At 31.7% G+C, this 23,312-nt stretch overlaps 1 protein-coding gene across 2 annotated transcripts in view; it reads left to right on the forward strand.

Moving 5' to 3' along the window:
- Positions 1 to 23,312, forward strand: part of LOC145269130 (uncharacterized) — a 267,872-nt gene that overhangs the window by 112,299 nt on the left and 132,261 nt on the right. For both annotated transcript variants that reach the window (XM_080124733.1, XM_080124734.1), the window contains exons 10-11: positions 4,090 to 4,206; positions 6,554 to 6,716. In XM_080124733.1, coding sequence (XP_079980859.1) covers positions 4,090 to 4,206; positions 6,554 to 6,716 — 280 coding nt within the window. The remainder of the gene's footprint in view (positions 1 to 4,089; positions 4,207 to 6,553; positions 6,717 to 23,312) is intronic.

Here is a 23,312-nt window from a genome sequence, read left to right on the forward strand (position 1 = left end):
TATATATATATATATATATATATATATATATATATATAAAAATAGATAAATAAAAATTACAATAAGTTTACCAAGGTAATCAAAATGGTGAACTTAAAATATATTATAAATATTAAAGAGTTAATATTTACAAGTAAAGTAATCTCAACCAGATGTAAAAGCTCAATAAAACCGAAAAGGAAATAGAGCTTATAATATGAACAAATGATTAATAAAACATGTTAAAAGGCATCTTGAAAAAGAGTTAAAAACATATTTAATTTTAAAAAAGGAAGCACAAGATAAGTGGATAGTCCTTAATCTGCGGAGTTTCAAAGAAATACTCTCCTTCTCATCAGAGGGCAGGAATTAGCAAAATGCAGGATCGGATTTTGCATATAAAAGTATTTAATGAAACTACAAGTAAGTCACAGATCTTACTTGGTTAAAAAAAGGGTGAGGTAAGGGGAATAGGAGGTAAAAGAAAAATGATAAAAAGATTTCACATGAATGGATGGTCCGGTGAAGGGTAAAAAATCCAAGAATGGTAAAATCCAAAACGGTCGAATTTAAAATTTCAATCCAATGGGTAAATTCCAAATGGTCCAAAATGATCCAAAAGGCAGAGTTCCTTGGAAAAAAGCGCAAATGGAATGAATTCCAAATCATTAAAAGAAAAAACACGTCTGTCAAGGCTGGAGGAATCAAGTAAATTCGATTTGATTTCGTTCCTTTAAGAAAATGCTTTAACTTCATTGGAATTATTTTCATGTGGATACTGATGATTATTGATGAAGGTGAAACATGCGGATATAAAAAACATTTATTTGAAATAATTACATGCACATTATTATATAAAAGTCACTTTGTGTGTGTGAGTTCCTTCCTTATATGTCCCGAAGCAGTTGAACCTATTTTGTGCAAATTTCACACAAAGGTAATTTATATTTCTGGCAGTGTTCTTAGATATGTTTTGTGCAGAAATTCATCTGCTAAGTATCGAAACACAAACAAATCCGATCTTAAAAGTAGTTTTTCTTCTCTTATAGATAAAATGAATTTTTACATTACACCGGTGTAACTTTGGCTGATGTAATGCAAAATATTCCTCCTGTAAAAATTCTTTTTATCTATAAGTGAAGAAAGGCTGTTTTTAAGATCGTCAAACCCAAATATCAGCTGACATGATTGTAAACAAACACAGACGGAATTTGATGAACAACATTATCATTATTATTTTTCTCACGCACATCTATGACCAAGTCTCATGCCATCAATATCTGCAACAAATAGAATAAACTGGCAGGTCATGAATGCATAAGTTCAGTCATCATAACGTAGAAGAAATAGCAACAATCAATCCACCAAAAGGAAATAAAATGCGTTTGGGCATGATTACAAAACCGAAAATCAGAAGAGAAGTTGCAAATACCTTACAGCTTGCTTATATTTTCGGTTTTTAATCAAGGTAGTTTATATGTCTGGCAGTGTTCTTAGATATGTTTTGTGCAGAAATTCATCCAATAAGTCTCGAAAAATGAAAATATCCAATCTTAAAAATAGACTTTCTTCTCTCATAGATAAAAAAAGAAGTTTTACAGAGGAATATTTTACGCTACACCGATGTAACATTGGCCAGTGTAAGGTAAAATATTCCTCTTTTTTTATCTAGAAGAGAAGAAAGACTATTTTTAAAATCGTCAAGCCCAAATATCAGCTGACATGATTGTAAACAAACACAGACGGAATTTGATGAACAACATTATCATTATTATTAAAAAAATTTTTTTTTTTTTTTTGCAAATTAACAATTTTATAAGTTTCAACCCTAACCAACTATTGATCAGTTTGTGCCTCTGTTCGCTCTTACGCGTTAGACTTTTAAAAATTTTGCGCAAACATTAGTCATGGTGAAAGTAAATGTTTGCCAGATTTTCCAAGATAATTCTGGTTGCCCCATTGGGGAGAAAATTGCCCTCAAATTGTTCGTCTGTTTGTTTGTTAGCACTTTTCCCAGTAACCACTCCTTAAATTAGCAATACACATGGCTGTTAAAACGCTTTGGATAATCACAGATTTCAAGGGGTTTCTGCTAAAATAGTCATATTTTAAAAACCAAAGCACTTTAAGTTTTAAAAATACCACCGTTTTGTTCGGAAATGAATATACTTTCAAATGAATTAGTAAATAATAGCATACATTATATATTTAAAGAGTTTTAAGCAAATAAAGTGATAAAAATGTGAACATCATAAAACAACATTTTCGGTAAGATTTTGTAACGACACCCCCTGATTTCTAAACATTCGTACCGTGTTTCTGTGAAGAATTTTTAAATGAAATGTGGAAATTAGCCAAAAGAGATGTCATTTTTAATAGTTTCGAGTGTCCAAAATTCATTTGACGACTTTTTTTTTTTTTGTTGTGTTAAAAAAAAGATTTCAAAATGATGAGTATTGAAAATTTTGAAAAAAAGTTTCTTCGGACACTCACTATTAAATAAAACAATCTTTTTACTATGTTTATTCGTTAAAAAGATGATTGGACAGTGTTTTCTCTTGTGGTACGTAGCAATTTAAAAACATAATATTTGAAAAAATCGTTATGAATTTGAATCAAGACTTCTGTAGTATTAGTAAATAGCAGCAGCAGTGATAATATGGCGTAAACAGACGTTTTGTTTTTGTTGTTTATTTTTATTCCAGATCGATTTTTTTTTTAAATTGAAAATCTGGTTATAAAAAAAATTTCTTACATGTTTAGTTAGAGCTATTTTGTTATCAACCATACAAATATTTTAAAAAAACTGCGTTGTAGTAAATTTTAAAATGTTTTAACAAGTGAAAATGTGAACCATCAGTGTTTTGGTTCACGTGTACGAACGGTACACACACTTCTAATTTTCGTCCCTTAAAATTGTTTTCAGTGAATTATTATCGAGTGGAAACTAATCTACCCGATTATTAAAAATAAAATAAAAAATCAATATTTAAATATTTGTAGGAGGTGCTCAGTTAAAAAATAAAAACAGTAGGAAAAGACATAACATTAAGTCAAAATTTTTAACAATTTGTCAGCTTTAGCAAAAACTTGTTCCTTTTTTTATATTTAAATAGAATTTAAATACTTGATATTTTTCCAAGCACCATGTTTTCTGTTAGAGGGATGTCACTTTTTAAATAACATTTATTTTTGTCTGTTTGTCATAATTCTTGTAAAGTTTCACAATGGGTATCAAAAACACCCTCTTAAAAAAAAAAAAACTGGCTTAATTCTATGTCTAATCCTAGGTATGAGTGGCAAGCCTCCTCCTAAAACCTTTAGCCTTAACAATAACGCTAAGTACAAGTAGTTCACATGCAATTGTCTATAAAGGTAGAACCACATGTTTTGGAGAGGTGGTCAGATGGGGAGGGGGTAACAGAAGGTATTAATCTACAATAATACCAAAGAAATATTGCAATATATTCATTTTTAACCAATCCTAGATTTCGATTTCAGTTTTTGGCACATAAAATGCATTACAACTAAACTTTGAGTTCTCTAACTTCTTTTCTTTAAATGAATACATGGCATTTTTAGCAATCGCAGCATATTTATGTGCATTTACTGCAGATTATTTGGAAACCATTCATTTCTGGAGATTTGAAGTAGCATATTCAGATTCCTTGCACAAAAATACACTTATATGGCAAATTTCATTGCTTAGTCTTGCGTTTTAACAAAGATATAGCATTTTTACTGAAAAAGTAGTGCAAAAAATGTGACAAAACGCATATGGTCTTAAAAGGGGAAATATCCAAACACGCAGATTTTAATTGGATTTTAAAAATTTAAAAAGATTGTTTCTTAGCTTATCAGGCTCTTTCTATATATATATATATATATATATATATACCAATATTGAAATATTTTAAGCCATTTAAATTTTTTTATGTGTATTGCTACTTAAATTTTTTTTTTAAATTTTGCACAAACATTACTCGTGCAGTATGACCCTGTATGCTTGGCTTTTTTTTTTTTTTCTGGTTCACTTTCAATTATCAAATGCACACATTGTTTGGATCTATTCTAGTTTATTACGTGCATCGTTTTTCTTTCTTTCCTCAGATCATCGTTACACGTAGACATGACGGGATCCGACCAGGGCATGTCTGAAGGCAGTTTGCTTTTGCTCAAATATCTATTGGCAGTAATCGAACAAGATTTTAGCGAGCATGTTAGAAGGTGAGCTTTTTCAATCATTTTACTGTACAAGTATTTATCACTAGTAGGGTTATCCAGCAATAACCCAGAGCAAAATTCTAACCCTAACCCAGAGCAAAATTCTAACCCTAACCGTAACCCAGAGCAAAATTCTAACCCTAACCGTAACCCAGAGCAAAATTCTAACCCTAACCGTAACCAGAGCAAAATTCTAACCCTAACCGTAACCCAGAGCAAAATTCTAACCCTAACCGTAACCCAGAGCAAAATTCTAACCCTAACCGTAACCCAGAGCAAAATTCTAACCCTAACCGTAACCCAGAGCAAAATTCTAACCCTAACCGTAACCCAGAGCAAAATTCTAACCCTAACCGTAACTCAGAGCAAAATTCTAACCCTAACCGTAACCCAGAGCAAAATTCTAACCCTAACCGTAACCCAGAGCAAAATTCTAACCCTAACCGTAACCCAGAGCAAAATTCTAACCCTAACCGTAACCCAGAGCAAAATTCTAACCCTAACCGTAACCCAGAGCAAAATTCTAACCCTAACCGTAACCCAGAGCAAAATTCTAACCCTAACCGTAACCCAGAGCAAAATTCTAACCCTAACCGTAACCAAAATTCTAACCCTAACCCAGAGCAAAATTCTAACCGTAACCCAGAGCAAAATTTTAATATATGAAAGGCTATATGTCTGCTTGTTTCCATATTTTCAGACTCTTTCTCCTAACGTCACCAACTTTGAATGCCACAGCTAAATATTTTAAATTTTAGATAAAGGGTATTCAGAGATAGGGCAAGCTTTTTAATTGGTTTGGGTCGAAAATTTTTAGTTACCAATATATAAATGTATATATGTATGTCTGTTTGCATGTCTGCCTTAAACTTTCGATAGAGACGACGGATTTTACCAAGATCAGTATCGTTTTAAAGTTCGACCTTTCAGACGGCAAATATCGAAAAAATTGGCTAGAAACATTAATATCTTCAGCTTCAACTGGGAACTTTTCTACAGATGGGGGGGGGGGGTCGCTTTTTTCGCCGATATTGTTGTCCTGTTGTCTAGCCTTAATTTAAAAAAATGTCACTTCTGCTTTGGCGGTGGTCGTAACAGCATAGAAGTCAGGTTTTTTTCCGTTCTTTTCCTCCTTTGCGGTACGGGTTCGAGCCTGCCTTCCTACTACCACTTTTTTTTTTTTTTTGCTTAACATCCACATCCAAACATCTGGGCAATGCCGGGCTGAAATGCTAGTATGTCTATAAAAGTGTAATTGTCTATGTGTACATTTCCCTCCCATTTTTTTTTTTTTTTACATAGGCATCACCACATTATCAAGGCCAAGAGGCCACTCAAGGATAAGAGTTAAAGAGTGTACAATAGAAATTGGACAATATAGTAATCATTAGTAATGAAAATTTGGTAAATTTGATAACTTATATGGAACGGCTCATCAAGAACTTATTTACTTTAGACTTGAACACAACCATATTGTAGTCAGCCGGAAAGCAGGAAAACGGAAGACAATTCCACAGGCGTGCAGTTCTAAGAAAGAAGCTTTGTTCATGGAATCTACGTTTAGGTTTAGGCACAGATAAAGAGTGGGGAGAATTATTGATAGTGTTTACAGCTAGACGAGTGTTTCTTGTGAAAGTTTGGCGAGGGGGGACCATAGATTGAAGCTCAGTAGAACACTTTGCATGAAAATAACGATACATCAGAGACAAACTCGCAACACCTCTTCTGTGAGATAGAGGTTGCAAGGAGGAGAAAAGGACATCTCCTATGAGGCTATGAAGTCTATTTTGAACTCTATCAAGGCAGGCCAAGTCCTTTCTAGCAGCTCCTGCCCAGATGTGGCAACAGTATTCCATCCTTGGACGTACCTGGCTCTTATATAGATAGAGAATAGCATCAGCAATGAGATATCTACCAGATCGATAGAAAGATCCCACCATTTTTCCAGCGGCCTTGGCAACAGATTTGATGTACGTGTTCCATTTAAGATCAGGAGTAATGGTCAAGCCAAGAAGCTTGTCAAAACTTGAGGCCTCCTGAAGACGAGAGCCATTCATTTCAATTGATGCCAGATGTGGATCAGAATGTTGATGATGTAAAGAGAGAAGCTTGGTTTTAGATGCATTAAAAGTAACCAGCCACTCCTTACCCCATTGTACTACGTGCTCAAGATCAGAGGAGAGAGAATTGGAGAGAACTTGGTCGTTTACTGTCTTAGATGTGCTACCATAAATGGTAGTGTCGTCAGCATAGATGTCTACAAGTTGATACGCTGTAAAAGAAAATGATCAAACACTTTAGATAATTTATCTATTCTTTTTCTTTTTTTTTCTTTTTCCCAAACTTTCAGCCGGAAGCAATATTCCAACAGTGAAGGAAGCAAAGTGTCCCCATGCCTCTTGCAGTCGGTCATGTGGGGCTCGAGTTATGGACAGACGGTCAATAAATCATGTACAGAGTTGAAGGAATTTCTGCGAAAAGTGCTCAACGCAGTCCTACCCGAAGTTTACAAAGTAAGGTTTTCTGATTTATCTTTCTTTCTTTTGAACTTCTCCAGCGTACAACCCTATCTCTATTGCGTATTTTGTCCTCCCTAAATCGTTTTTATGTATTCTTATCCAACTGTGCATTTAACGGAGTGTTGTCTTTTCATGTCCTATATGTCTATCTTAATGGCTCGTGACTCATCTGGTTTTCGTGTGTGTGTGAAACATAGATACGCCTGGTGCTACCAGATCAGGTTGTCTGAAGATATTGGCTTCCTGAGACGAAATGCACCTAACATTGATGCTTTTTGTTTTTCTACTTCCTTTTGTAAAACTTAATTATGTTCTACACAACAAAAAAAAAAAAAAACAACAATCCACCTTCTTTCCATTCCCCCTTTCTCTTTCTATCTCCTCCACTTCCTGACTGGTTTCCTAACTTAAAATGTACCAAACATTAATACTGTAACCCTCTTCCCCTCTCCCATTGCAAGATTCATTCATGTTCTGCAGGGCAGGGAACAAAACTGATAAAATCCACTATAAAACAACCAAACCAAACACTACAAACTAGCGATTGAAGATACAAAGATATTAAAGAATAAAAACCTTCTACAAAATAACTGGATGCAACGTGAATACTATTTCCAAAATCACTGGATTCGGCATTAAATAAACCGAAAAGAGTTAATATGCCGTAAAACAACCAAAGCAAACGAGATTTAAAAACAACAAATATATTCTAGTAATAAAATTTTCTTCAAAATCACTGGATTTGGCATTAAATAACCTGAAAAGGGTTGATATGCCGTAACTAACTACTAACACCCTAAAGTATCCTGTACCTCTATAAGGCCACCATTCGCCCATGTATGGAATAAAACCGTATAATACGCATACACATAACAACATACCTGTCTGCTTCTGTCTTTTGGCCCCTGCATGGGGGATTCGCCATCGTCTTGGGGAGGTCATGAAAGTAACACCAGCACCAAATGTTGAAAACGTAATTGTGGACAATGAAAATGTTGAAAACGTAATTGTGGGCAATGAAAATGTTGAAAACGTAATTGTGGACAATGAAAATGTAAAAAACGTAATTGTGGACAACGAAAATCTTGAAAACGTAATTGTGGACAATGAAAATGGTGATAACGTAATTGTGGACAATGAAAATGTTAAAAACGTAATTGTGGACAATGAAAATCTTGAAAACGTAATTGTGGACAATGAAAATGGTGATAACGTAATTGTGGACAATGAAAATGTTAAAAACGTAATTGTGGACAATCAAAATGTTGAAAACGTAATTGTGGACAATGAAAATGGTGATAACGTAATTGTGGACAATGAAAATGTTAAAAACGTAATTGTGGACAATGAAAATGTTAAAAACGTAATTGTGGACAATGAAAATCTTGAAAACGTAATTGTGGACAATGAAAATGGTGATAACGTAATTGTGGACAATGATAATGTTAAAAACGTAATTGTGGGCAATGAAAATGTTAAAAACGTAATTGTGGGCAATGAAAATGTTGAAAACGTAATTGTGGACAATGAAAATGTTGAAAACGTAATTGTGGACAATGAAAATGTTGAAAACGTAATTGTGGACAATGAAAATGTTGAAAACGTAATTGTGGACAATGAAAATGTTGAAAACGTAATTGTGGACAATGAAAATGTTGAAAACGTAATTGTGGACAATGAAAATGTTGAAAACGTAATTGTGGACAATGAAAATGTTGGAAACGTAATTGTGGACAATGAAAATGTTGAAAACGTAATTGTGGACAATGAAAATGTTGAAAACGTAATTGTGGACAATGAAAATGTTGAAAACGTAATTGTGGACAATGAAAATGTTAAAACGTAATTGTGGACAATGAACATGTTGAAAACGTAATTGTGGACAATGAAAATGTTGAAAACGTAATTGTGGACAATGAAAATGTTGAAAACGTAATTGTGGACAATGAAAATGTTGAAAACGTAATTGTGGACAATGAAAATGTTGAAAATGTAATTGTGGACAATGAAAATGATGAAAACGCAATTGTGGATGATGAAAATGTTGAAAACGTAATTGTGGATAATGAAAATGATTAAAACGTAATTGTGGACAATCAAAATGTTGAAAATGTAATTGTGGACAATCAAAATGATGAAAACGTAATTGTGGACAATCAAAATGTTGAAAACGTAATTGTGGATAATCAAAATGTTGAAAACGTACTTGTGGACAATCAAAATGATGAAAATGTAATTGTGGACAATCAAAATGATGAAAATGTAATTGTGGACAATCAAAATGATGAAAATGTAATTGTGGACAATCAAAATGATGAAAACGTAATTGTGGACAATCAAAATGATGAAAATGTAATTGTGGACAATCAAAATGATGAAAATGTAATTGTGGACAATCAAAATGATGAAAATGTAATTGTGGACAATCAAAATGATGAAAATGTAATTGTGGACAATCAAAATGATGAAAATGTAATTGTGGACAATCAAAATGATGAAAATGTAATTGTGGACAATCAAAATGATGAAAATGTAATTGTGGACAATCAAAATGTTGAAAATGTAATTGTGGACAATCAAAATGTTGAAAACGTAATTGTGGACAATCAAAATGTTGAAAATGTAATTGTGGACAATCAAAATGATGAAAACGTAATTGTGGACTATCAAAATGTTGAAAATGTAATTGTGGACAATCAAAATGATGAAAACGTAATTGTGGACAATCAAAATGATGAAAATGTAATTGTGGACAATCAAAATGATGAAAACGTAATTGTGGACAATGAAAATGTTGAAAACGTAATTGTGGACAATCAAAATGATGAAAACGTAATTGTGGACAATGAAAATGTTGAAAACGTAATTGTGGACAATCAAAATGTTGAAAACGTAATTGTGGACAATGAAAATGTTGAAAACGTAATTGTGGACAATGAAAATGTTGAAAACGTAATTGTGGACAATGAAAATGATGAAAACGCAATTGTGGACAATGAAAATAATGAAAACGTAATTGTGGACAATCAAAATGTTGAAAACGTAATTGTGGACAATCAAAATGTTGAAAACGTAATTGTGGACAATCAAAATGTTGAAAATGTAATTGTGGACAATCAAAATGATGAAAACGTAATTGTGGACAATTAAAATGTTGGACATGTAATTGTGGACAGTCAAAATGATGAAAACGTACTTGTGGACAATGAGAATTGTGATAACGTAATTGTGGACAATGAAAATGTTGAAAACGTAATTGTGGACAATCAAAATGTTGAAAACGTAATTGTGGATAATGAAAATGATGAAAACATAATTGTGGACAATGAAAATGATAAAAACGTAATTGTGGACAATCAAAATGTTGAAAACGTAATTGTGGATAATGAAAATGATTAAAACGTAATTGTGGACAATCAAAATGTTGAAAATGTAATTGTGGACAATCAAAATGATGAAAACGTAATTGTGGACAATCAAAATGTTGAAAACGTAATTGTGGATAATCAAAATGTTGAAAACGTAATTGTGGACAATCAAAATGATGAAAATGTAATTGTGGACAATCAAAATGATGAAAATGTAATTGTGGACAATCAAAATGATGAAAATGTAATTGTGGACAATCAAAATGATGAAAACGTAATTGTGGACAATCAAAATGATGAAAATGTAATTGTGGACAATCAAAATGATGAAAATGTAATTGTGGACAATCAAAATGATGAAAATGTAATTGTGGACAATCAAAATGATGAAAATGTAATTGTGGACAATCAAAATGTTGAAAATGTAATTGTGGACAATCAAAATGTTGAAAACGTAATTGTGGACAATCAAAATGTTGAAAATGTAATTGTGGACAATCAAAATGATGAAAACGTAATTGTGGACAATCAAAATGATGGGAAATGTAATTGTGGATAATCAAAATGTTGAAAATGTAATTGTGGACAATCAAAATGATGAAAACGTAATTGTGGACAATCAAAATGATGAAAATGTAATTGTGGACAATTAAAATGATGAAAACGTAATTGTGGACAATGAAAATGTTGAAAACGTAATTGTGGACAATCAAAATGATGAAAACGTAATTGTGGACAATGAAAATGTTGAAAACGTAATTGTGGACAATCAAAATGTTGAAAACGTAATTGTGGACAATGAAAATGTTGAAAACGTAATTGTGGACAATGAAAATGTTGAAAACGTAATTGTGGACAATGAAAATGATGAAAACGCAATTGTGGACAATGAAAATCATGAAAACGTAATTGTGGACAATCAAAATGTTGAAAACGTAATTGTGGACAATCAAAATGTTGAAAACGTAATTGTGGACAATCAAAATGTTGAAAACGTAATTGTGGACAATCAAAATGTTGAAAATGTAATTGTGGACAATCAAAATGATGAAAACGTAATTGTGGACAATTAAAATGTTGCACATGTAATTGTGGACAGTCAAAATGATGAAAACGTACTTGTGGACAATGAGAATGGTGATAACGTAATTGTGGACAATGAAAATGTTGAAAACGTAATTGTGGACAATCAAAATGTTGAAAACGTAATTGTGGATAATGAAAATGATGAAAACATAATTGTGGACAATGAAAATGATGAAAACGTAATTGTGGACAATCAAAATGTTGAAAACGTAATTGTGGATAATGAAAATGATTAAAACGTAATTGTGGACAATCAAAATGTTGAAAATGTAATTGTGGACAATCAAAATGATGAAAACGTAATTGTGGACAATCAAAATGTTGAAAACGTAATTGTGGATAATCAAAATGTTGAAAACGTAATTGTGGACAATCAAAATGATGAAAATGTAATTGTGGACAATCAAAATGATGAAAATGTAATTGTGGACAATCAAAATGATGAAAATGTAATTGTGGACAATCAAAATGATGAAAACGTAATTGTGGACAATCAAAATGATGAAAATGTAATTGTGGATAATGAAAATGATTAAAATGTAATTGTGGACAATCAAAATGATGAAAACGTAATTGTGGACAATCAAAATGATGAAAATGTAATTGTGGACAATCAAAATGATGAAAACGTAATTGTGGACAATCAAAATGATAAAAATGTAATTGTGGACAATCAAAATGTTGAAAATGTAATTGTGGACAATCAAAATGATGAAAATGTAATTGTGGACAATCAAAATGATGAAAATGTAATTGTGGACAATCAAAATGATGAAAATGTAATTGTGGACAATCAAAATGTTGAAAACGTCATTGTGGACAATCAAAATGTTGAAAACGTAATTGTGGATAATGAAAATGATGAAAACGTAATTGTGGACAATCAAAATGATGAAAATGTAATTGTGGACAATCAAAATGATGAAAATGTAATTGTGGACAATCAAAATGATGAAAATTTAATTGTGGACAATCAAAATGATGAAAATGTAATTGTGGACAATCAAAATGATGAAAATGTAATTGTGGACAATCAAAATAATGAAAATGTAATTGTGGACAATCAAAATGATGAAAATGTAATTGTGGACAATCAAAATGTTGAAAACGTAATTGTGGACAATCAAAATGATGAAAATGTAATTGTGGACAATCAAAATGATGAAAACGTAATTGTGGACAATCAAAATGATGAAAATGTAATTGTGGACAATCAAAATGATTAAAATGTAATTGTGGACAATCAAAATGATGAAAATGTAATTGTGGACAATCAAAATGTTGAAAACGTAATTGTGGACAATCAAAATGTTGAAAACGTAATTGTGGATAATGAATATGATGAAAACGTAATTGTGGACAATCAAAATGATGAAAACGTAATTGTGGACAATCAAAATGTTGAAAACGTAATTGTGGATAATGAAAATGATGAAAACGTAATTGTGGATAATCAAAATGTTGAAAACGTAATTGTGGATAATGAAAATGATGAAAACATAATTGTGGACAATCAAAATGATGAAAACGTAATTGTGGACAATCAAAATGATGAAAACGTAATTTTGGATAATGAAAATGATGAAAACGTAATTGTGGATAATGAAAATGATGAAAACGTAATTGTGGACAATCAAAATGATGAAAACATAATTGTGGACAATCAAAATGATGAAAACGTAATTGTGGACAATCAAAATGATGAAAACGTAATTGTGGACAATGAAAATGATGAAAACGTAATTGTGGACAATGAAAATGATGAAAACGTAATTGTGGACAATGAAAATGATGAAAACGTAATTGTGGACAATCAAAATGATGAAAACGTAATTGTGGACAATCAAAATGATGAAAACGTAATTGTGGATAATGAAAATGATGAAAATGTAATTGTGGACAATCAAAATGTTGAAAACGTAATTGTGGATAATGAAAATGATGAAAACGTAATTGTGGACAATCAAAATGATGAAAACGTAATTGTGGACAATCAAAATGTTGAAAACGTAATTGTGGATAATCAAAATGATGAAAACGTAATTGTGGATAATCAAAATGTTGAAAACGTAATTGTGGATAATGAAAATGATGAAAACATAATTGTGGACAATCAAAATGATGAAAACGTAATTGTGGACAATCAAAATGATGAAAACGTAATTTTGGATAATGAAAATGATGAAAACGTAATTGTGGATAATGAAAATGATGAAAACGTAATTGTGGACAATCAAAATGATGAAAACATAATTGTGGACAATCAAAATGATGAAAACGTAATTGTGGACAATCAAAATGATGAAAACGTAATTGTGGACAATCAAAATGATGAAAACGTAATTGTGGACAATGAAAATGATGAAAACGTAATTGTGGAAAATCAAAATGATGAAAACGTAATTGTGGATAATGAAAATGTTGAAAACGTAATTGTGGATAATGAAAATGATGAAAACGTAATTGTGGACAATCAAAATGTTGAAAACGTAATTGTGGACAATGAAAATGTTGAAAACGTAATTGTGGATAATGAAAATGATGAAAACGCAATTGTGGACAATCAAAATGTTGTAAAACGTAATTGTGGATAATGAAAATGATGAAAACGTAATTGTGGACAATCAAAATGATGAAAACGTAATTGTGGACAATCAAAATGTTGAAAACGTAATTGTGGACAATCAAAATGTTGAAAATGTAATTGTGGACAATCAAAATGATGAAAACGTAATTGTGGACAGTCAAAATGTTGAAAACGTAATTGTGGATAATGAAAATGATGAAAACATAATTGTGGACAATGAAAATGATGAAAACATAATTGTGGACAATGAAAATGATGAAAACGTAATTGTGGACAATCAAAATGTTGAAAACGTAATTGTGGATAATCAAAATGTTGAAAACGTAATTGTGGACAATCAAAATGATGAAAATGTAATTGTGGACAATCAAAATGATGAAAATGTAATTGTGGACAATCAAAATGATGAAAATGTAATTGTGGACAATCAAAATGTTGAAAATGTAATTGTGGACAATCAAAATGATGAAAATGTAATTGTGGACAATCAAAATGATGAAAATGTAATTGTGGACAATCAAAATGATGAAAATGTAACTGTGGACAATCAAAATGTTGAAAACGTAATTGTGGACAATCAAAATGTTGAAAACGTAATTGCGGATAATGAAAATGATGAAAACGTAATTGTGGACAATCAAAATGATGAAAATGTAATTGTGGACAATCAAAATGATGAAAATGTAATTGTGGATAATCAAAATGATTAAAATGTAATTGTGGACAATCAAAATGATGAAAATGTAATTGTGGACAATCAAAATGATGAAAATGTAATTGTGGACAATCAAAATGATGAAAATGTAATTGTGGACAATCAAAATGATGAAAATGTAATTGTGGACAATCAAAATGATGAAAATGTAATTGTGGACAATCAAAATGTTGAAAACGTAATTGTGGACAATCAAAATGATGAAAATGTAATTGTGGACAATCAAAATGATGAAAATGTAATTGTGGACAATCAAAATGATGAAAATGTAATTGTGGACAATCAAAATGATGAAAATGTAATTGTGGACAATCAAAATGTTGAAAACGTAATTGTGGACAATGAAAATGTTGAAAACGTAATTGTGGATAATGAAAATGATGAAAACGTAATTGTGGACAATCAAAATGATGAAAACGTAATTGTGGACAATCAAAATGTTGAAAACGTAATTGTGGATAATGAAAATGATGAAAACGTAATTGTGGATAATCAAAATGTTGAAAACGTAATTGTGGATAATGAAAATGATGAAAACATCATTGTGGACAATCAAAATGATGAAAACGTAATTGTGGACAATCAAAATGATGAAAACGTAATTGTGGATAATGAAAATGATGAAAACATAATTGTGGACAATCAAAATGATGAAAACGTAATTGTGGACAATCAAAATGATGAAAACGTAATTGTGGACAATCACAATGATGAAAACGTAATTGTGGACAATGAAAATGATGAAAACGTAATTGTGGACAATGAAAATGATGAAAACGTAATTGTGGACAATGAAAATGATGAAAACGTAATTGTGGACAATCAAAATGATGAAAACGTAATTGTGGACAATCAAAATGTTGAAAACGTAATTGTGGATAATGAAAATGATGAAAACGTAATTGTGGATAATCAAAATGTTGAAAACGTAATTGTGGATAATGAAAATGATGAAAACATAATTGTGGACAATCAAAATGATGAAAACGTAATTGTGGACAATCAAAATGATGAAAACGTAATTTTGGATAATGAAAATGATGAAAACGTAATTGTGGATAATGAAAATGATGAAAACGTAATTGTGGACAATCAAAATGATGAAAACATAATTGTGGACAATCAAAATGATGAAAACGTAATTGTGGACAATCAAAATGATGAAAACGTAATTGTGGACAATCAAAATGATGAAAACGTAATTGTGGACAATGAAAATGATGAAAACGTAATTGTGGACAATCAAAATGATGAAAACGTAATTGTGGATAATGAAAATGATGAAAACGTAATTGTGGACAATCAAAATGTTGAAAACGTAATTGTGGATAATGAAAATGATGAAAACGTAATTGTGGACAATCAAAATGATGAAAACGTAATTGTGGACAATCAAAATGTTGAAAACGTTATTGTGGATAATGAAAATGATGAAAACGTAATTGTGGATAATCAAAATGTTGAAAACGTAATTGTGGATAATTAAAATGATGAAAACATAATTGTGGACAATCAAAATGATGAAAACGTAATTGTGGACAATCAAAATGATTAAAACGTAATTTTGGATAATGAAAATGATGAAAACGTAATTGTGGATAATGAAAATGATGAAAACGTAATTGTGGACAATCAAAATGATGAAAACATAATTGTGGACAATCAAAATGATGAAAACGTAATTGTGGACAATCAAGATGAAAACGTAATTGTGGACAATCAAAATGATGAAAACGTAATTGTGGACAATGAAAATGATGAAAACGTAATTGTGGAAAATCAAAATGATGAAAACGTAATTGTGGATAATGAAAATGTTGAAAACGTTATTGTGGATAATGAAAATGATGAAAACGTAATTGTGGACAATCAAAGTGTTGAAAACGTAATTGTGGACAATGAAAATGTTGAAAACGTAATTGTGGATAATGAAAATGATGAAAACGCAATTGTGGACAATCAAAATGTTGAAAACGTAATTGTGGATAATGAAAATGATGAAAACGTAATTGTGGACAATCAAAATGATGAAAACGTAATTGTGGACAATCAAAATGTTGAAAACGTAATTGTGGACAATCAAAATGTTGAAAATGTAATTGTGGACAATCAAAATGATGAAAACGTAATTGTGGACAATCAAAATGTTGAAAACGTAATTGTGGATAATGAAAATGATGAAAACATAATTGTGGACAATGAAAATGATGAAAACATAATTGTGGACAATGAAAATGATGAAAAAGTAATTGTGGACAATCAAAATGTTGAAAACGTAATTGTGGACAATCAAAATGTTGAAAACGTAATTGTGGACAATCAAAATGTTGAAAACGTAATTGTGGACAATGAAAATGATGAAAAAGTAATTGTGGACAATCAAAATGTTGAAAACATAATTGTGGACAATGAAAATCATGAAAACGTAATTGTGGACAATCAAAATGTTGAAAACGTAATTGTGGACAATCAAAATGTTGAAAACGTAATTGTGGACAATCAAAGTGTTGAAAATGTAATTGTGGACAATCAAAATGTTGGACATGTAATTGTGGACAGTCAAAATGATGAAAACGTACTTGTGGACAATTAAAATGGTGATAACGTAATTGTCGACAATGAAAATGTTGAAAACGTAATTGTGGACAATCAAAATGTTGAAAACGTAATTGTGGATAATGAAAATGATGAAAACATAATTGTGGACAATGAAAATGATGAAAACGTAATTGTGGACAATCAAAATGTTGAAAACGTAATTGTGGACAATGAAAATGATGAAAACGTACTTGTGGACAATAAAAATGGTGATAATGTAATTGTGGACAATGAAAATGATGAAAACGTACTTGTGGACAATGAAAATGATGAAAACGTAATTGTGGACAATGAAAATGATGAAAACGTACTTGTGGACAATAAAAATGGTGATAATGTAATTGTGGACAATGAAAATGATGAAAACGTACTTGTGGACAATCAAAATAGTGATAACGTAATTGTGGACAATGAAAATGATAAAAACGTACTTGTGCACAATAAAAATGGTGATAATGTAATTGTGGACAATGAAAATAGTGATAACGTAATTGTGGACAATGAAAATGATGAAAACATACTTGTGGACAATGAAAATGTTAAAAACGTACTTGTGGACAATGAAAATGATGAAAACGTAATTGTGGACAATGAAAATGATGAAAACGTAATTGTGGACAATGAAAATGTTGAAAACGTAATTGTGGACAATGAAAATGTTGAAAACGTAATTGTGGACAATGAAAAATGGTGATAACGTAATTGCGGACAATAAAAATGTTGAAAACGTAATTGTGGACAATGAAAATGATGAAAACGTACTTGTGGACAATGAAAACGTTGAAAACGTAATTGTGGACAATGAAAATGTTGAAAACGTAATTGTGGACAATGAAAATGATGAAAACGTACTTGTGGACAATGAAAATGATGAAAACGTACTTGTGGACAATGAAAATGATGAAAACGTACTAGTGGACAATGAAAATGATGAAAACGTACTTGTGGACAATGAAAATGATGAAAACGTAATTTTGGACAATGAAAATGATGAAAACGTAATTGTGGACAATGAAAATGTTGAAAACGTAATTGTGGACAATAAAAATGTTGAAAACGTAATTGTGGACAATAAAAATGATGAAAACGTACTTGTGGACAATGAAAATGATGAAAACGCACTTGTGGACAATGAAAATGTTGAAAACGTAATTGTGGACAATGAAAATGTTGAAAACGTAATTGTGGACAATGAAAATGGTGATAACGTAATTGTGGACAATGAAAATGATGAAAACGTACTTGTGGACAATGAAAATGATGAAAACGTACTTGTGGACAATGAAAATGTTGAAATAGTACTTGTGGACAATGAAAATGTTGAAAACGTAATTGTGGACAATGAAAATGTTGAAAACGTAATTGTGGACAATGAAAATGATGAAAACGTACTTGTGGACAATGAAAATGATGAAAACGTACTTGTGGACAATGAAAATGATGAAAACGTACTTGTGGACAATGAAAAATTGTGATAACGTAATTGTGGACAATGAAAATGTTGAAAACGTACTTGTGGACAATGAAAATGTTGAAAACGTAATTGTGGACAATGAAAATGATGAAAACGTAATTGTGGACAATGAAAATGATGAAAACGTAATTGTGGACAATGAAAATGATGAAAACGTACTTGTGGACAATGAAAATGATGAAAACGTACTTGTGGACAATGAAAATGTTGAAAACGTACTTGTGGACAATGAAAATGTTGAAAACGTAATTGTGGACAATGAAAATGTTGAAAACGTAATTGTGGACAATGAAAATGATGAAAACGTACTTGTGGACAATGAAAATGATGAAAACGTACTTGTGGACAATGAAAATGATGAAAACGTACTTGTGGACAATGAAAATGTTGAAATAGTACTTGTGGACAATGAAAATGTTGAAAACGTAATTGTGGACAATGAAAATGTTGAAAACGTAATTGTGGACAATGAAAATGATGAAAACGTACTTGTGGACAATGAAAATGATGAAAACGTACTTGTGGACAATGAAAATGATGAAAACGTACTTGTGGACAATGAAAAATTGTGATAACGTAATTGTGGACAATGAAAATGTTGAAAACGTACTTGTGGACAATGAAAATGTTGAAAACGTAATTGTGGACAATGAAAATGATGAAAACGTAATTGTGGACAATGAAAATGATGAAAACGTACTTGTGGACAATGAAAATGATGAAAACGTACTTGTGGACAATGAAAATGTTGAAAACGTACTTGTGGACAATGAAAATGTTGAAAACGTAATTGTGGACAATGAAAATGTTGAAAACGTAATTGTGGACAATGAAAATGATGAAAACGTACTTGTGGACAATGAAAATGATGAAAACGTACTTGTGGACAATGAAAATGATGAAAACGTACTTGTGGACAATGAAAAATTGTGATAACGTAATTGTGGACAATGAAAATGTTGAAAACGTACTTGTGGACAATGAAAATGTTGAAAACGTAATTGTGGACAATGAAAATGATGAAAACGTAATTGTGGACAATGAAAATGATGAAAACGTACTTGTGGACAATGAAAATGATGAAAACGTACTTGTGGACAATGAAAATGTTGAAAACGTAATTGTGGACAATGAAAATGTTGAAAACGTAATTGTGGACAATGAAAATGATGAAAACGTACTTGTGGACAATGAAAATGTTGAAAACGTAATTGTGGACAATGAAAATGTTAAAAACGTAATTGTGGACAATGAAAATGATGAAAACGTAATTGTGGACAATGAAAATGATGAAAACGTACTTATGGACAATGAAAATGTTGAAAACGTAATTGTGGACAATGAAAATGTTGAAAACGTACTTGTGGACAATGAAAATGATGAAAACGTAATTGTGGACAATGAAAATGTTGAAAACGTAATTGTGGACAATGAAAATGTTGAAAACGTAATTGTGGACAATGAAAATGTTGAAAACGTAATTGTGGACAATGAAAATGTTGAAAACGTAATTGTGGACAATGAAAATGATGAAAACGTAATTGTGGACAATGAAAATGATGAAAACGTAATTGTGGACAATGAAAATGTTGAAAACGTACTTGTGGACAATGAAAATGTTGAAAACGTAATTGTGGACAATGAAAATGATGAAAACGTAATTGTGGACAATGAAAAATGGTGATAACGTAATTGTGGACAATGAAAATGTTGAAAACGTAATTGTGGACAATGAAAATGATGAAAACGTAATTGTGGACAATGAAAATAGTGATAACGTAATTGTGGACAATGAAAATAGTGATAACGTAATTGTGGACAATGAAAATGATGAAAACGTACTTGTGGACAATGAAAAATGGTGATAACGTAATTGTGGACAATGAAAATGTTAAAAACGCAATTGTGGACAATGAAAATGATGAAAACGTAATTGTGGACAATGAAAATGATGAAAACGTAATTGTGGACAATGAAAATGATGAAAACGTAATTGTGGACAATGAAAATGTTGAAAACCTAATTGTGGACAATGAAAATGTTGAAAACCTAATTGTGGACAATGAAAATAGTGATAACGTAATTGTGGACAATGAAAATAGTGATAACGTAATTGTGGACAATGAAAATAGTGATAACGTAATTGTGGACAATGAAAATGTTGAAAACGTAATTGTGGACAATGAAAATGTTGAAAACGTAATTGTGGACAATGAAAATGATGAAAACGTAATTGTGGACAATGAAAATGGTGATAACGTAATTGTGGACAATGAAAATGTTGAAAACGTAATTTTGGACAAATAAAATGATGAAAACGTAATTGTACACAATCAAAATGTTGAAAATTATTTCAATTAGCTGGTTGCAGTTTTCACAAACAAAGTAGATTACACCAAAGAAGTAAGACGACGTATCGCAATGGCAAAGACAGCAATGGTTGCACAAACCAATATCTGGGTGGGCAAACGTACAAACGAATGAGTTCTAGAGAAGACTGTTGGAAAACATCAATGACAGGCAATTGCGATTTTTGGCCTAAGAAAAGGTCTTCTCTTTGCTACAATCACTGGCAAAAGAGGACGTGGAAGACCAAGAACAAGAATGTCAGATAACATGAATGACATTGCGGACATTAGCATGGCTGAGTTGCTCAGAATGGTGCAGAACCGGAGTCAATGGTGATGATTCATGAGGAGTGGCATGGTAGTAGTAGTAGGGAGGGGGGATCAAAACAACAGTAGGCAGTTTGGGTGATTGCTCAATATCCTTAGTATAACACCTCTCTCCACCCGGGCAACGTCGGGTAGCAATGCTAGTTTCTATATTTAAAAAAAAAAAGAAAAAGAAAAAATACTTTAAAAAAGTTTAGACAAATAAAATATCTTAGATTTTAACATAAAAGGTTCACCAAGTTCCTGACCATATAATGCCAGGTAGACATGTTAGTTTCTATATAAAACAAAAAAAAAAAAAAGAGAGAAATAGGGATTTAGGAATGGGGAGAGGGATAAAACACCAGAGGAAAAAAAAAAAAAATTAAGTTGGATGGGTTAGGATTAGGGTTTTTTTTTTTTTTTTTTAAAGGACCTGAAAATTTGTTCATTTCAAAATTTAATGTTTATTCCAAAATAAAAAAAATAAAAAATTAAGTTGGAGGGGGGTATACTTATACATCAAACTTGAGCAATTGCTAAAAATGAAAACAAGTTTTTTCATTTTTTTTTTTTTTTTTTTTTTTAAAGGACCTGAAAATTTGTTCATTCCAAAATTTAATGTTTATTCCAAAATAAAAAAAAAAAAATGGTTCTTCATTATAATACCAAAATCCGATAATAACTGTCATTTTCAATTTTTTTTTTTCACCACTTTCCAAGACGAGGATACCACTGGAGGATAAGGGTTAATATGTGTATTGTAGTCATTGGGTTAGTTGTGTAATCATCATTTGTAGAAAAAATTTGGTATAATTAGATTTAAGAGGATGGTTGAACAAGAACTTGTTTACATTGGCCTTGAAGATTCGGCAGTGTTATTTATTTATTTTTTTTTATACATAAGAGTCACCACTTATCAAGGTTCAGAGGCCACTCGAGGATAAGGGTTAAAGAGTATAGAGTGGTCAATAGGACAATATCAAAGTAACCATTAGAAGTGTGAATTGGATTACTTAATATACACCACCACGCTCCACCCGGGCAACACTGGGTAGGCATGCTAGTTTCTATATAAAACAAAAAAGAGATACTTAAAAAAAAGTTTAACAAATAAAATATCTTCGATTCTAACATAAAATGTTCACCAAGTTCCTGACCATATAACATAGGACTCAAAGTTTCTTTATGGCCACTTTGATAAAAAAAAAACAAAACAATTAAATAAAATTAATATTTTCCAGGATGCTATAATAATTACGCATGCAAGACAGACACAAGACGATGTATGTTTTTATATATTGGTTTATTTCCCTCCCAGGCATCTTGTCTTTCACAGTATGGAGTGAAATCTCTATAAGGCCACCATTCGCCCATGTATGGAGTATTGTTGTCATATTTGGGCTGGTGCATCTGCTACTAGTCTCTCACTCCTAGACAAAGTTCAAAAGAGTCGCCAACCTGATAGGTCCTGAACTGTCATCTAAACTTCAGCCTCTGTTCCATCGATGAAATGTTACATCCCTCTGCCTGTTCTACAAGTACTTTAACGGTGAATGCTCTGACGAACTGCAAGCACTTGTACCCCCTCGATGTAAGTACTCCTCCCCCCGCCCGACAAACCCGACAAGCAGCTACATCCCACCCCTTCACAGTTGAGATCCTGATAGGTCCTGAACTGTCATCTAAACTTCAGCCTCTGTTCCATCGATGAAATGTTGCATCCCTCTGCCTGTTCTACAAGTACTTTAACGGTGAATGCTCTGACGAACTGCAAGCACTTGTACCCCCTCGATGTAAGTACTCCTCCCCCCGCCCGACAAACCCGACAAGCAGCTACATCCCACCCCTTCACAGTTGAGATCCTGATAGGTCCTGAACTGTCATCTAAACTTCAGCCTCTGTTCCATCGATGAAATGTTGCATCCCTCTGCCTGTTCTACAAGTACTTTAACAGTGAATGCTCTAACGAACTGCCAGCACTTGTATCTCCTCGATGTAAATACCCCTGACAAACCCAACAAGCAGCAAAATCTCACCCCTTCACAGTAGAGATCCTTAGATGTAAGAGAGCCTTCTACTCCAGTAGTTTCTTCCCCAGAACCGCA

Source organism: Euprymna scolopes, chromosome 45 (assembly GCF_053919585.1).
Source record: "Euprymna scolopes isolate OS-2025 chromosome 45, ASM5391958v1, whole genome shotgun sequence".
Classification (NCBI taxonomy): Eukaryota; Metazoa; Mollusca; class Cephalopoda; order Sepiida; family Sepiolidae; genus Euprymna; species Euprymna scolopes.